This window comes from Rattus norvegicus, chromosome 5, assembly GCF_036323735.1.
Source record: "Rattus norvegicus strain BN/NHsdMcwi chromosome 5, GRCr8, whole genome shotgun sequence".
Taxonomy (NCBI): Eukaryota; Metazoa; Chordata; class Mammalia; order Rodentia; family Muridae; genus Rattus; species Rattus norvegicus.
The window spans coordinates 88,913,399-88,928,848 of NC_086023.1; the positions used below are offsets into that span (position 1 = coordinate 88,913,399).

The following is a 15,450-nucleotide window of genomic DNA, read 5'->3' on the forward strand; positions in this document are numbered from 1 at the left end:
CCCTGAGTTTGGAGGAAGCAGTCATAGGAAGCGTGAGATGTGGCGCTGGGTTTCCTAGCCCACAGAACTCTATGCATCTTCACTCCCATGTCTTCTTTTCATAAAAGTTCATTTGAACAGCAAATGTATAATCTTAAACACAAAAGACAGGAAATGAGGGCTGCAGGGATGGCTCAGTGGCTAAGAATACTTTCTGGTCTTCCAGAGGACCTGAGCTCAATGCCTAGCACAGATCCAAGTGTTTGCATAATTTAAAAACAATAATAGGGGCATGAGAAGTGGCTTAGCAATTAAGAGTGACTGTTCTTCCAAAGGACCCACGATCAAATCCCTCTACCCACAGAGTGGTTTATAATTCTCTATAACTCCAGCAGTTCAAGGGAATCCAATGCCCTCTTCTTGTCTCTGTGGGCACCAGGCATGCTCATGGTACACATGCAGGCAAAACATCCATCCATTCACTAAAATAAAAGCTACATCTAAAAAAAAGCATTAGAAGTCATTGGAATGACACATTCCTGCATAGATGACACACCTAAAATTCTAAATTCTAGCACACGGGAAGCAAAAGCAGGTGGGTAAGATATTCTGAGTCAATTTTGTCTACACAGTGAGTTCAAGGTCCACTGGGACTACATAAGACACTGTCTTTTGAAATTAAAATTTAAAAGGGCCTCTATGGAGAACTGAAGAAGCGGAGGCTTTGGCTGAGCAGACATCTGGGTATGACCGAGCCAGACACAGATAAGACAGCCACACCTTGTTCAAGGGAACAAACCCGTCCCTCTCCATCCCCACTAAGGCTTCCCAGTGCCAGGTTTGTAGCACTGTAGCAGACATATTCTCTCTATCAGGAATGCATTTCTCCCTCTCCCATGCCTATGGCCAACATTCTTCAAGTCTAGGCCTACCCCCTACCCTTGTGAAGCCTCCCTCACAGCTCCCCCCACACAGCTCCATGCTCTGCTCCTTCCGGTCTACTCTGCTATCTGCACTGAGCATACTGTATTTTACACAGCTCTATCTGATTTCCATCACAGTTGTCCAGGAGACGCCTTCAGCCAGTGTGTCTGGTGCGACTCTGCATACTGCATCCGGTTTCCACAGAGCCAGTGGAGTAATGAAATAAGTAGTGGTAACACAGACTCTCTAGGGGGCCCGTGAAGACCACAGCACTGCATCAGAAAATGAAGAGGTCGGCCTTGTAAAGCAGCTTTTACAGCAGCCTTAGGCAAGGGCTACTGGGATGCATGAGTCTCCCTACCCAAGGGCACTCTGACTCTTTTCTCCAAGAGGTCAGTCAGCTGGAGAAAAAGACAAGCATGCTCCTCAGAGCAGAGATTGCTGCTGATCCAGTGGACTCCAGTGGACAGTGGTCTGTCATTCGACGCCAGAACAAGCACTTGGAAAATGCAGGAAAATGGGGGGAAAATGCAGGCACAGAGAGCAATTATAACTCAGAACTAGAAAGCACAGGATGCTTTTTCTCACGTATTATATCTCATAACTCACTTGTTTAAAGCTAACATACAAAGGACCCCATATCATTTTACACAGTGAGTGTTTGTTTAGAAAAAGTTAAGTTGGTGGCTTATAGGTTAAGCATTCCTAAGAAAACTCAGCTCCAACCAAAACCCAGTGCTGGTATCCAGTTCTATAGAGACACCTTAGTGACCACCAGAACACGACAGACGTAGTGGAAGCTGCTCAGTTCTCTTCATAAAATCCCACAACACACAATTCTCCCCCGGGCCTCAGTGCCAGCTGCAGCTGGCCTTTTATCTTAAGACGGTCGTCTTCCAAACCCTGGAGACCCTGAACCTCAATTCTCTTTTTCTCCATGTTGCCAGGAACTGCCAGTGGAATCTTAAGTCTCCTCCTTCAGCACCACAGAGGATACCACAGTTTACTATCTGTGCTATGGTTTCAAAGCCCTTGCCATCTTTTCCTTTGAAATCCTGATGTCTTCCCCATTATCCATAAGCTCACTCAATTGAATAACTTTATATGAACGACAACACATGTTTGAAAAACACTCAGAGGAACAAATTATGTTCTAAAGCTTCAAATAACTAGAACATTGTAGACTATAATATAAACTAGAATATAAAAATATCTCTGCCAAATGCACCATCACCATATCCCTACCTACTGCTGGTTTGCCAGCACCACAACATAGTATCTCTGACCAAGTTCTGAATTTACAGACCAGATCCTTGCTACCTGCATATCTTTGTTTAGATGACCATGACCAAGTCACTTAAATTCCGAGGCTGTTAATCTGTAAATTAGGGTAATATTCCCTGGGACCAAACATGTGGTTGTGGCCACACATGAAGCGGCCAGCTGCTGGGGCAGGTAAGCTCTCCGGCTAAGGATCAGGCCTGCATGCTGCCATCAATTCTGACATCAGTTTCTGTTATCTGAGAGGATTTGAAGAGTGAACAAAATTGTAGACAGAGAACAAGGCCTAAGCTCTGAATATTTTTCTTTCCAATATTCTTTTCCAGTCTACAGAACACAGTAAAATCTGAGAGTGTACAGGAAAGATCTAACACTGGATAGGGCTGTCTTCACAGTAAGGCTTGAATGTACTAGGCCTCCCTAAAATGATATCAAGGCCACCAAAGAACTGCAAAAATTAAGTGCCAAATTCCAATCATCCACTCAATAAAGGGGTTCTTAAATGAAGACATAGGTCAACAAATACATAAGAAAGTGTTCAATGTTCTTAGTTATCAGGGAAATACAAAATAAAACTGCTCTGAGACCTCACTGCATTCGAGTTATAATGGTTATCATAAAAAGAACAAAACAAACACTAAACTGTTAACAACATAACCAACGCTGGTGAGGATGCAGGGAAAAAGATACCTTATTCCCTGCTGTGGAAATGTAAACATGTGCGACCACTATAGGCATCAGGATGAAGGATCCTAAAAAACTGAAACAGAACTATAGTATGACTCTGCGATACCACTCTTAAGCATGCATCCGAAGTGATCAAAGTCAACATCGCACAACATTGCTCACCCATGCTTATTGCTGTACCATTTATGACATCCAGGAAACAGAACCAGCCGGGATGTCTGTCATCATCTAAATAGATAAAGAAAACCTGGCATATATTCTATGACAGTTTGACTTAGAAATGTCCCATACATTTGATCACTTGGTCCCCAGCTGGAGGCTCTGCTTGGTAGTACTTCTGGAAAGGTTATGGAATCTTTAGGAGGTAGAACCTTGTTGGAAGAAGTACATCACTAGTGGCCAGTGCTGAGGTTTTACAGCTTCTTGTTTTCTCTTTGCTTCCTGTGTATGGATGGAAAATGTGACCAGCCAGTTTCCTGCTCCTGCCACTATAGTTTGCTTAACTGTTGCTATGCCTTCCCTACAGCAATGGACTCTATCCCTTTGGAACCATAAGCCAAAATAAACCCTTTATTCCTTCCTCTAAGTTGCTTTGGATCCTGGTATTTTATCACAGCAACTGAAGGGTAACTAATACATAAATACAGCAGTATTCTATGTAGCTTTAAGGAAAAATGAAACTGTAACTTTGTCAAGGAAATGGATGGAACAACAACAACAAGCAGTATGTTAAAATAAACCAGCCTCAAAAATGGTTAGGGGGAGGCTCGGGTGGTAGAGTGCTTGCCTTGCCTCATACTAAACAAACGGAACCACTCATTGTCTTCATTAGCCTCCTGTAATCTGCAAGCCACTTTCTATCCTGTGTTTTCCTGTGCCAGTATGGTCCGATCTCTGCTCTGGACGTGTGTCTATGCCTAGTAGAGGGTTTACACAAGGCAGTCAATGAGGCTGAATTATAAGTGGATTTTTCTTCTTTGAGAGGGCAGGAATAGAAAGCCACTGAGAGGTCTAGGTTTTGTCTCTGTCAATCCAAAGCAATATCAATAACAGCTGTTGAGGGGAAGACATTCTCAATAATTAAAGAACCTACTTAATGGCAACAAGCTGATAAGATGTGCATGTTTCCTCCTATCACCATGAAGCAAAGTTACTACCTCAGCATGCCTCCCTAGACTGTATGTCCGTGATATACTGTAAAACTCCCTCTTAAGAGGGATATAACCAGACTCCTAGACTATAACCAAGAGTTAAGTAGTGATGGCAATGAGGCGAAATATGTTAGCAAAAATAATAAAACAGCTGAGACTACTGTATTAGAAACATATAAACAATAATGTATAAAAACACTCACAATGAATTACCAGAAAGCTGTGTGTTCCAAGCCAGCTCACTCAAGATAAGCATTTAGGGACACTACTGTTGTTTTGGCCTTCCACACCCTTGCAACAATACTGTTTTCTGTGGGTATCTGCTCAACACCCTCTAAACATGTGCTTCTCAAGGAGACTGCCAATAATGGAAACCATATACACACACACTCCTGTCAACAGAAATACTTCATGACCCAAGCTGGGAGTGTCAGAACCTCACAGTGTGGCTGGACAGATAGGAGGAGCACAACAGAACAGAACAATATGTGTTCTCCCTTTTCTGCATTCAACAGAAAATCAAAGCTTCAGAAATCACACCAGCCATTCCCATCGGCATCTAAACTATAGGAAACAGGTCTTCTATCAGGATACATCAAGACTAGCCTAATTGCAATATCTCTGGTGGCCTCACACACTGTGACACCCCTCTGGACTCATGACAACCTGGAAGTACAACTAACCAACATAAAATGTTTGCACTGTGTATAGTTCTGTCACTCCTCAAAGTTTATCCAAGGTGTTTGGTGAGACAATGTCTGCTCTAACAGAGATGTTTCCTGTGGTATTATTTAAATAACCAAAATGTCAAGCAAAGGAAAAAGTTATTAGATACCCGTAAGAAAGCTCTCAGTGAGAGCAAGTGCCACTCACCATGCCATGCTTTGTTCTACAAGACATGGAAGGTACCTAGGCAATGTGAGTGATGTAAAACCACAGCCAGTGATCATCAGTCTGTGACTGGACTGAGAGGTCAGGTGCACTGGAGATGAAAGGAATGCTGACAGGAAAGACAGTAGCTTCACTCAGGGGGTACAAGTGTAGCTAATGGTTTTTTCTCTAAATCCCCATTCTAGCTCTCCAAACATTTGTTGAAATACTTATTGCAACATACAAATGTCTGTATTCCACTTGCCTCCTCAGTGTTGATACAAGCAAGGCAACATGGATTTTGGCACCCCGCCAAGAGGCAGGGGTAAATATGGGCTCTTCTCTGAGCTTTATCTCTGATAACTTCCCATTCCAGACTATGGAGAGTGACGTATAACACAGAATCCATGCCCACACCAGCTCATCCTGCCTGACGTAACAAGGATGTACATGTAGATGTGACTCTCAGGAGAGATTCAGTAAAAACATGACTACTCAAGTTTAGATAGAACTGGAATTTAATAATATACCAAATTTAGGAAGAATTTTTAAATACTAATATACTAATATCTAGTATTGAATAAAGCAGTCTTAAAACACAGGACAATGTGTCTGGAGAACACTTTGATATCTATCAGGATGGAGAGATGGCTCAGTGATTAAGAGCACTGACTGCTCTTCCAGATGTCCTGAGTTCAAATTCCAACAACCACATGGTGGTTCACAACCATCTGTAATGAGATCCGATGCCCTCTTCTGGTGTGTCTGAGGACAGCTACAGTGTATATAATAAATAAATAAATAAATAAATGAATAAATGAATAAATAAATAAATCTTAAAAAAAAAGAAAGAGGGTTGACTTTGATACCTATCAAGTAGTTTTTAAATATTGGTGGGGTTTGAGGCAGTAATTAAACCTCTATCACAATAGCCAGTGAATAAATACTCACACACAGGGGAGGGGCATTTGGTGCCGTGTAGGTTACAAGGGGAAATACCCAGTGCTTGTAATCAGTATGGTTAAGTCAACTGAAGAGCAACCAAGGAACTAAATACATTGACACAAAACACGTATCTGAAGAACATCCCCAACCCAGCAGCGTAGCAGGAGTGAGCAGTGGACTTTTAAACAGCAAGACAAACACTATTGTCCAACTTAATGACAACAGTGAGAGAGTGTCAAGCCGGGTCGTTTCCACTGAGGAGATAAGAGAAACATCTTTAGATTTTCTAAAGACCATCTTAAGTCTTTATGTTTACACCCTTACATCCTCACAGCGTTCATCTCCCTGTGAGCAGTAGCCATCTCTGTCCCGATTCCTGATGCATCACTCACAGTGTCAGGAGAGTAGGAGGCACTCACATGGATGGTTCGGGCTCCTCTGTTCCCTTCTCGGTGGGCTTCCTCCAGGTCCCGCTCTAGTCTCAGCTTCTCCTTCTTCAGGTCATTCAACTCCTGGGTGACCTTTTTAACATTCCTGAGCAACCTATGGTTCTCAGTATTCTTTGTGACATTTTCCGAGTGCAGCTTGGCCAACAGGGCTTCCTTCTCTGCCAGCGCAGCCTCACAGTTCTCAGACTCCTAGGAGACAGGGAGAGCACAGGGACCTGGTTTCACATGTCATAAATGAACCAAGAAGACCTCCGGTTTTGCCTACTTGGCAGGGAGGAGATAAAATGGGCAACATTCAGTATCCAGAGCCCAAGGAGTAGCACTTTGGGAAAATACAGGACAAAGCATAGGTTGTGGTATTGTTGGTAAGAGAGGAAAGGCCATAGTGCTGTCCAAGAAATACAAGAGGGAAAAACACAAACTGTTAACAAAACTAACTTCAATGCGGTGGGAATATGGCTGACTTTTTCATTTCTCTGGATTCTCTAATATTTTAAGGTAACTGAGCATGTGACTTTTATAATGGTATCAAAACAATTTTAATTAAATAACTTTAAAAGGGCAGAAAATGATGTTTGGAGTGTAGTTGGTAAGTCACTTGCCTAACATTTGTGAAGCCCTGAGTTCAAGCCCTTATGTCATAATCAGCAAAGCAATAGTAATCAGAAAATGGAGAAAAAAAGGACAAGCAGTGGTGGTTCCTAAGACCAGCAATGTTCTTCTCTGTTAGCATGACTCACACTGAGAGGCATATTCAGAAAAAGGAAGCCAGCTGTCAACATGGTCCTCAAGGTCTATTTTGAAAGACTAATGTCATCAGAGTTCAAGGATTAAATATATCAAGAATATTTTTATTTCATTAAATACAATCACCCAAGAAAATGTTTATGTAATACACAAAAAAAATTAACAAAATGTTCTAATATACCAACAATAAAAAGAACAAACTGAAGTTCTCAGTTACAAAGTATGCTTCTTTAAATGGGATTATCTGGTGATAACTTGTTTTGACACGATACTGTTCCTTAGTAACTCTGTAAGAATCAGGAATATATAAGGAACGCAAATTAACATTGCAACCATGTATATACCTGGGAAACAAAAGGAAATTGATATCAAAGTTGATGTTAGTGCTTAAATAAACTTAAGAAGCAAAGGCCAACAATGCCTGGAAAATGCTCATAGTCACCAGAGGATAAATCATACCCAGAAGTAAATAATGCTTAGGGTTGCTACGTAACTATTCTGTCATCAGACTGCCCATAATTAAATCTGGAATTCGAACGATTCCCAGCCTGTGTTCCTCCCTGGCATGGTACCACTTACCCCCACCAGAGAAGACTCAAATTAGCACCAATAAACTGGCAAGAATGCAAAGAAGACGACTAAATTCAAAGGGGACACTACAAATAGCCATCAGTTAGGGGCTTGTTAAACATAGTTATTGTTCACAGTTACCAAGTGGTAAAAAGAAGTTATACAGGATTATTGCACAAATAATGATGGCAAAGCTTCCTTAAAAATCCAACTTCAAAGAACTCAAATACACACACACACACGACTCATTTCATAAAAACACTTTCATATTAAATTTTCCTTAAATGGCCTTTTGAAAAACTTCCCCTAGAGTGCTCTTTACCTTTTCCTGAATGATGCCTAAGTGGCAAATATTTGGCCCAATTACACATGACCAGAAACTAAAGGCCAAATAGAAAATTAGGCAAATTATTCTTGCTCACTATAAAAGGATCAAAATGCCCTAAACCAGTTTTAGCTGTGTGACTTGGGAGATGTTACCTTGGAAGACTGAAGAAAGAGATGCTGAAACCTATATGTGAACGGATAATTATTTCAAAATGAAAACTTAAAAATCTGAGGAAATCTACACTATACTTCCATGGCCAGAATGTTAAAGGAAGTTTCACAGAACATGAAACATACAGTGGCCCAGTACACATCTGTAGTCCCAGATACTTAAGGGGTTAGATGCCCCCGCTCGCCCCCACTAGACTCAATGGTAGTAATATTATTTGAAAAATATGTGGCCTTCTTAGATTAGGTGTGGCCATGTTAGAGGAAGTGTCACTGGGGGGGGGGGGGGGGGGTGGAGTCTGAGGTTTCAAATCCTTAAGCCAGACCCAGTGACTCAGTCTCTCTGCCTGCTGTCTGCCCATCTAGATGTAGAATACTCAGCAACCTGTCCAGCACCATCTTCCCGCCATTATGATAATAAACTAAACCTGTAAGCCAGTTAAATGTAGAGGTGAGTTTGCTGGTGATTCTTATTACCTTCTTTCTCCTACTTTAAGGATAGAAATTATTTCCAATTTTTTTCAATAAGTGTTCTTACTTTTACACCTGGAAGAGAATGCCACTTTCAATCCAGAAATAACTTTAAATGGCCAAGAGGAATAACAGCCAGCCTACACTGTAGTCTGCACACAGTCACACCTGTGATCTGAAGTGGAGTCTGTGAGTTTGTACCTTGGCAGCCACTCCAGGAATTTAAATATCTCCTGCTGCTGCTTCACTGTCAAGTCCCATGTTAAGGAATCCTGTGGGGCTTGTCTTTTCTCCTCCTCCTCCTCTTCCTCCTCTTCCTCTTCCTCCTCCTCTTCCTCCTCCTCTTATTCTTTCTCCTCCTCTTTCTCCTCCACCTCCTCCTCCTCTTTCTCCTCCTCTTTCTCCTCCTCCTCTTTCTCCTCCTCTTTCTCCTCCACCTCCTCCTCCTCCTCCTCCTCTTTTTCCTCCTCTTTCTCATCCTCCTCCCCCTCCTCCTCCTTCTTCTTTTTGATTATGTATATGTGTATATGTTTAGAAGGATCATGTAGGAAAAGTTGTCCACAAGGCCAAAAGAGGGTGTCAAATCCCCCTTGAACTGGAGCTGCAGGTCCAGGGGATTTGCTGTCCTTCCTGGGTGCTGAGAATCAAACTCATGCCCTGTGGAAGAACTGCAAACCCCCACTGGCTTTTAAACCAGGCGGCAATTAGTTCAACACTCCATAGCCCAACAGGTCCTTTTACATGAAAGCAGCACACCTGAAGGTCTATACAGAACTGAAACTCCATGTGCCTCAGATGACTCGCTGGCATAAAGATGCAGTGCACACTCGTCCACAAGCAGAGCAGTAAAAAGGGTGGACTCTGGACACAGACTGCTATTCTAGTCCTGCCACCGCAAACTCTCAAAAGGTCAAAAGCAGACCTCCTCTTTGGATGAAAAATCAAGAATTTCTGAGACCTGCCAACTTGATGCACAACTCACAGAGTTTTAGCAATGCCGGATTTTTGTGGACTGCAGACAAGGACCTAGCCCCACGCTGCTATTGTGAGACCTCACTTTGCATGTATTGCATTTTGATCAGGATCAATGGTTACTAAATCACTAAATGTATGTCATATGTTGGAATAACAGTTAACTTTTTAAGGCTGCTTTCTTCCCTTCAGGTTCCCATGTAACAAGGAAAAGTAAAACATACTAAGGCTCATAAGGATGCCTGGACTCTGGCTATCAACTGCCAGCATTTCTTTTCTTAAGCAATGGAAAATATTGATGGTTTTCCAAAGAATTTGGCCTTTAAAGCTTGTTATTTTCTAAGCAAGGGGGAAATGGTATAAAATGTAAGCTCAGTTCCATTTCATCATCTACTGTCAAAACAGTAGAAGAAGCAAATCTGAGACCTCAAAAGCAGAGATCTGTCTATGCTGCTAGCATCCCGTGATTTAAACCAAATTACTGCAATTACTCTTATTGTGAGCCAAAACTCTGCAACAGATAAGGCAGGAGGTATGAATCTTGGAAGTCACATAGTCCTAAATCAGACTGATCTTCTACTTTACCATCAGAACAGCCTTGGTGCAGGAGTAAGAGGAGAGCTTAAGCAAGTATGGACTTAACCTGGGGATGGCACTAAATCCACATCAGTAATAGGCTTACATAAATTGTGTAGGTGAACTGAAACATGGGATGAAAACATTGAAATAATTAAAAGCATAAAAGTAAAATCTGGAAAATATAGGGATTGTGATTGTCATGAGGAGTAGGTGGGAAGCTTGAAGAACAATGTTATGGGCATAAAAGAGATCAAAGGTATCAAAGCCTGGACCACAAATTCAGAAAGTAACAGGAAGAAAGATGCAACCAGAGAACAGGACCAAAGAACTCCAGGCTGTGGAGTGCCAAGGTCCCTACGGTTAAACCCTGGCCCTGTCACTCACCAGTCTTGTGACCCTTAGCAGATCATATCTTTCATGCTGGAGTTCCTTTGCAATTAAATAGGGATATGAACAGTATCTACTTCAAATGTTACATAGGTAAAGGAGGTAATCTACAGGGAATACGTAGCATGGCTGGGTACAAGGCAAGGGTTCAACAAATATCTGCTATTACAACGGATAAATTTAAATCCTGACAGTACCATCTGCTACCTGTAAGAACGAGCATGCTGCACTCCCTCAATGAGCCTCAAAACCCTCAAAACACAAGGGTATGATAATTACTTTCCTCAAGGACGGTGAAGATTAAATGAGATATTCTACATGAATGCTAAAAGTAAACTCAGCAGTTCCAACTACTGAGAAGCTGTCTTCATCACGATCACCATCATCACCCCACTGAGGAGAGACCTGAGAAGCTTCCAAAACTGGTGGAGGAGGGCCTCCTTTAATTATATAGACTCAACCAATTCTATCACTAAAGACCACCTATGGTTCCCCTTATTGCAAACCCCCAGGTTCCCTTCAGCTGCAAAGTCCAGGCCTCTCCTGGAATGAAGACCTGAGAGAGTCACTTTTACTAATGAAAACTCTTACCTCGAATTCGGAGACCTGGGTTTTCAAGGGAGCCTCTCTACTTTGGGTGGAGTCAGCAGTGAGTTCTTTGATTATGGAATTAAGTTCTTCAACCTGGGAAAACAACAAATGGTGGCCACCCATAGCTGGACTCCCCTTCCCTGGCCTGTAGTGCTTTAGAAACACAAGCTCTGAGTAGGATTTCTCGTTTTGCCATTTGTTAACTGGGTGGCTTAACCTCTCTGACACTGAATCTCCTCACCTGTTGCCATGGTCCACACAAAGTCAATATATGCTCCTCATGTGCCTATGTATCAGAGCCCCCATGTGGCAATTTTAGAGGAAGTAGACCTTCAAGAAGTGAATCCTAGTGAGAGGTCCTTGGGTCAACTTGGAACATGCTCTTAGAAGGTTCTAGAGTAGCCCAATCTATCAGGCTTCATCTGAAACATGAGCTGACCCTCTTGCCTACATACCTGCTACCTGTCATTAGACCTCATCCGCAGCTGAGCACATCAGAGAGTGTGTGATCTTGAACTTTCAGCATCAGAAAAAAATGAGTAAAAGAAAACTCTATAAAGTTATCCTGCCTTTGAAATGTCATTATAGTAATGAAAAACAGACTAATGCATGATAAACACCACTCACCTAACTATGGTGTTGTTAGTGATAATGAGGTAATGCACATTAGCACCAACATAAAAAGCATCGCCACTATTATTACTGTTGGCCATTCATATGACTCACAATAGTGAGTGGCTTTTCCCAAAATTCTGTACCTTTTATACCCTGCGATCCACTATGTACTCCCACCTCTATACCTTGGAACTCTTCCACTACTAATGCCACATACTGAGGTCTCCTACTCCAGCAGGGGCCCCAGTGCATCATATGAATCACAGCTACCATGGGGGGAAAAATCGCAATTGTAGCTGACACTGCACTCCCTTAGCTTCTCAGCACCAATTCCTTCCTCTGTAACCATCCCTGCTGTCTTTCGTCGCATGCCTGTGCTATTCCTAAATTCATACTATGGCTTAGAGTAGCATCCTTAGCCTCCTTCCTTCCCAGTCTCTGCTTTCACTGACTATATTGGTCAATTCTCAGAAGCTTAACTCATGACTAACAACAAGGATTCCCAAGTCAGCTGCCTTTCCCTCTCTGCCCACACGTCAGACGTGTTAAGCCCTCTGCCTCCTAACAAGGAAGGCCTGCACAGTCCTCAAAGCCAATGCTCCTGTCGCAATGTCATATGCTACTCTCCATGCTCTAATCCATGTCCATGTCACCACATATCCTCATCATGTAAGGCAAGACACCTAGAGTCACCTTGACTGTTCCTTCTCTGAATTCTTACAACTAATTATCAGATTTTCCAAATTTATTTCTATTTTTAATTATTTCTAATATTTATTTCTTGGATATAGTCTTCTTCTTCCATTTTGCTTGCTGTGACCTCTGTTCTAATAAAGCCTTTCTTGGCTCTTGCCTAAGCTACCCAATTTGCCTCTACTCTCTACCTCCTGAAACCTCTCTTCAAATACAGTCAGGGGCTCCTCTAAGATGAAAACATAGCTGCTACTCTGCTACTCGTACCCTGCAAGCAGATAATATGATGAGTACCAACACCAATGGGCCCTTGCAACACATCCAATATCTACAGTTTTATCGAAATTGTGCACTTTGTTCCCGCGAACCCCAGACCATTTGTGCTGCCACACATCACATGCTTTGGCCATTGTGTTCTCAGTCTCCAAACTGGCCTCCCGTCTGCAACTCTTTCCCCACTTATGCCTTCTCACCATTCAGGACTCAGCATAAGTTCAGCATCCCCTTTTCTAAGCAACATCTACTCCCCACATCCACCCTATTAAGGATCAGTTAGCCTTCCCTCTGTCTGCCCAACCCCTGCACTTGTCTCAGTCCCAACACCCATCACTCTGACATGCACATCACAAAGTAGAGCTGGTTCTCTCTGCTGAGTGAGAGCCTTAGTTAATCACTGAGATATAACAGACTTCAATACCAACAAGGGGTAAGAAAAAAAAACATTAGCCACCACCTTGGGTGCTAAAGGCAACAAGTCAGGTGGGCTTTTTGCTTCCCAGCCAGAGCCCTGCCTCCTAAATTCCTTCATGTCAAGTTTCAGCTGCCCTTCAAGAGTCATTGTACTGTCCTTTAAGGCAGTCACTAACCGCACAACTGGCAAAGTCTCAACTGAGAGGTTAGAAGTACAGCTGACCTTTAAACCTTTGGTACTGAGGGACAAAATGCTACATAGCTAACTACTGCTTGTTTCATGAACTTCATGTTGAAATGATTATGTTCATTTATTATTTACATTAACTTACATCTTTGCACCTCTATCAATGTGGCTTACTACTGACAGCACTAACTGAGGTTTAGCGCATACCTAACTGACTAAAGGACCCATTGCTGTACAGTCCTAGTACTTGCAGCCTTTCTGTCTAGAGCTAAAACTTCAGGATAGGACAGGCAAGCCATGGAAACTAATAAAGAAAAATCCCCCTTCACTCCTCAGACATACCTCTTTTTCCTTTGATTTTAATGCCATGGTTAGACCCTGAATGGCTTTATCCCTCTTTAAGCTATTTTTCTTCTCTGTAGCAATTTCTCTTTCCTTCTCTCTCAGGTCCTCCTGAAGTGCCTAAATTAGATTAGAAAAAGATTCACGAAGTTGATGTGTTCCAACCAAAATGCACTGTAAATATATCTTTAAGAGCACACTCAAATGCAGTTATTCTATCTTATTCCTGTCAACCTGTGATTAATGTTTCCTAGTCGAGCCGAACGCCGTGGCATCAGCTCCCAGTTACTGTGTTACTGCTCACGGCAACAGGACCGGGTGAAGGGAAGGGGATCAGATCGCTTGAGCAGCTGACAGCTATTCCTATGGGAAGGACTCTACTGCCTTCTAAAATCTGAATACAGTCACATCAGAGTTTTCAAAACGGCACCAGGTTATTTGGAGGAAATAACAGATCATTAATTTCATTCCTTAATGCTACAAAAGCTAGGAGAGAGTTTGGTTTGATGGAGACTGAGCCGTACATTTATAGTCCTGAGTTCACATCTTAAGATAATCGCTACTGCCTCCCTCCTGGGCTGTTGTGAGGATCAGATGAGATAATGGATGGGAAAGTGCTTTCTACACTGGCAAGCACTGTACAAATTCCAGCCGTCGTGACTAAGAGCTCTGGGAGCCTGGGTGCTGGAATCAAACAGGAAAATTCCCTCCTCCCAGCTATGTGATCATGGGCAAGTGACTTCACCTTCTGAGTCTCAGGTACCACATCTGTAAAATGGGAATGTCCAGGGAACAAAGCTAATGCAAGGACTGAGCAACTCCCTCTATGTTGCCTTATGCATAACTGGTACAAAGAGTTATCTGTTGCACTCAGAATCAAATGAGAGGCAAGCAGAGAGGAAGTCTTAAATACAATCTTAAAATGAGTCAACATACCTGGATCCTCTCTTCAAAGTGGTTTCTCTCCTTCTGCCGTTCCTAAGAAAAGGCATTCATGAATGAGCTGAAAAAGGAGGAGCATCCAAAAAGGAGGAGCATCCAAAGGCTTCCCCACAGCTATTAAAATGAGCATCTCATTTACTCTCGCCCCTCTACTACTGCAGACCTCATCCACACGAGTGTACCCTTGTTGACCCCACCCATAGCCTGACTTGGTTTGATGGAGGACAAGAATAAAGACGCTGTCCACATGCTTGATCACCAATCCCATGGCAGTGCTTCAGAAGAAAAGGTAAAGGGCCCATTAGAGGACAGGGCCTGAGAGGTCAGAACAGGAGAAGGAAGAAGAGTGGCAACTACATTGCAAATGAAAAGCGATAAGGCTAAAGTGTCTGCTAATGTGACAAGGACAAGAATGCTGCTCCATAAGGAAATCATGACCTTTCTTGAGCTTCCAGAACTTACCCTGATGTGAACAGACCACACAGCAGCCATCCTTTACCGAAAGAGAATGACTTGCCCTGGATGCTATAAGAGTAAAGAGGGGTCCAGGAGATTTGGGCCTAACTACTAGCAACTCACTTCTTGGCATCTAGAGAAATATGATCACTCTGAGGCTGACCCTAAACTCAGTCAGGGATAACAATCTCTACTTGGCCAAGAGGCCAGGAGACCTGAGCAGGAGAGTATGTGTTGCCATACCCAGAGCCTGTTAGTCCCCTACCCCATGTCCTCTGATGTTTCACACCAAATATGGTCTCAAGCCTGCCTCTAACCACAAAGGAAAAATTGACGTGAACAATGTACCACAATTTTACACTAAAAAACCCCTAAGGATGGAAAAAGAAGCCTGGAGGTGACAGCAAACAAACACATGGTGAAATAC

At 42.6% G+C, this 15,450-nt stretch overlaps 1 protein-coding gene across 16 annotated transcripts in view; it reads right to left on the reverse strand.

Moving 5' to 3' along the window:
- The window catches only part of Cdk5rap2 (CDK5 regulatory subunit associated protein 2), a 168,604-nt gene that overhangs the window by 105,997 nt on the left and 47,157 nt on the right, over positions 1 to 15,450 (reverse strand). For 12 of the 16 annotated variants that reach the window (XM_063287224.1, XM_006238277.5, XM_063287223.1 and 9 more), the window contains 4 exons: positions 14,562 to 14,603; positions 13,626 to 13,745; positions 11,099 to 11,191; positions 6,257 to 6,475 (listed from right to left, as the gene is read on the reverse strand). In XM_063287224.1, coding sequence (XP_063143294.1) covers positions 6,257 to 6,475; positions 11,099 to 11,191; positions 13,626 to 13,745; positions 14,562 to 14,603 — 474 coding nt within the window. Of the gene's footprint in view, positions 1 to 6,256; positions 6,476 to 11,092; positions 11,192 to 13,625; positions 13,746 to 14,561; positions 14,604 to 15,450 lie in introns of all 16 variants that reach the window. The other 4 variants (XM_039109347.2, XM_063287220.1, XM_017593184.3 and 1 more) reach the window with 2 other exon arrangements.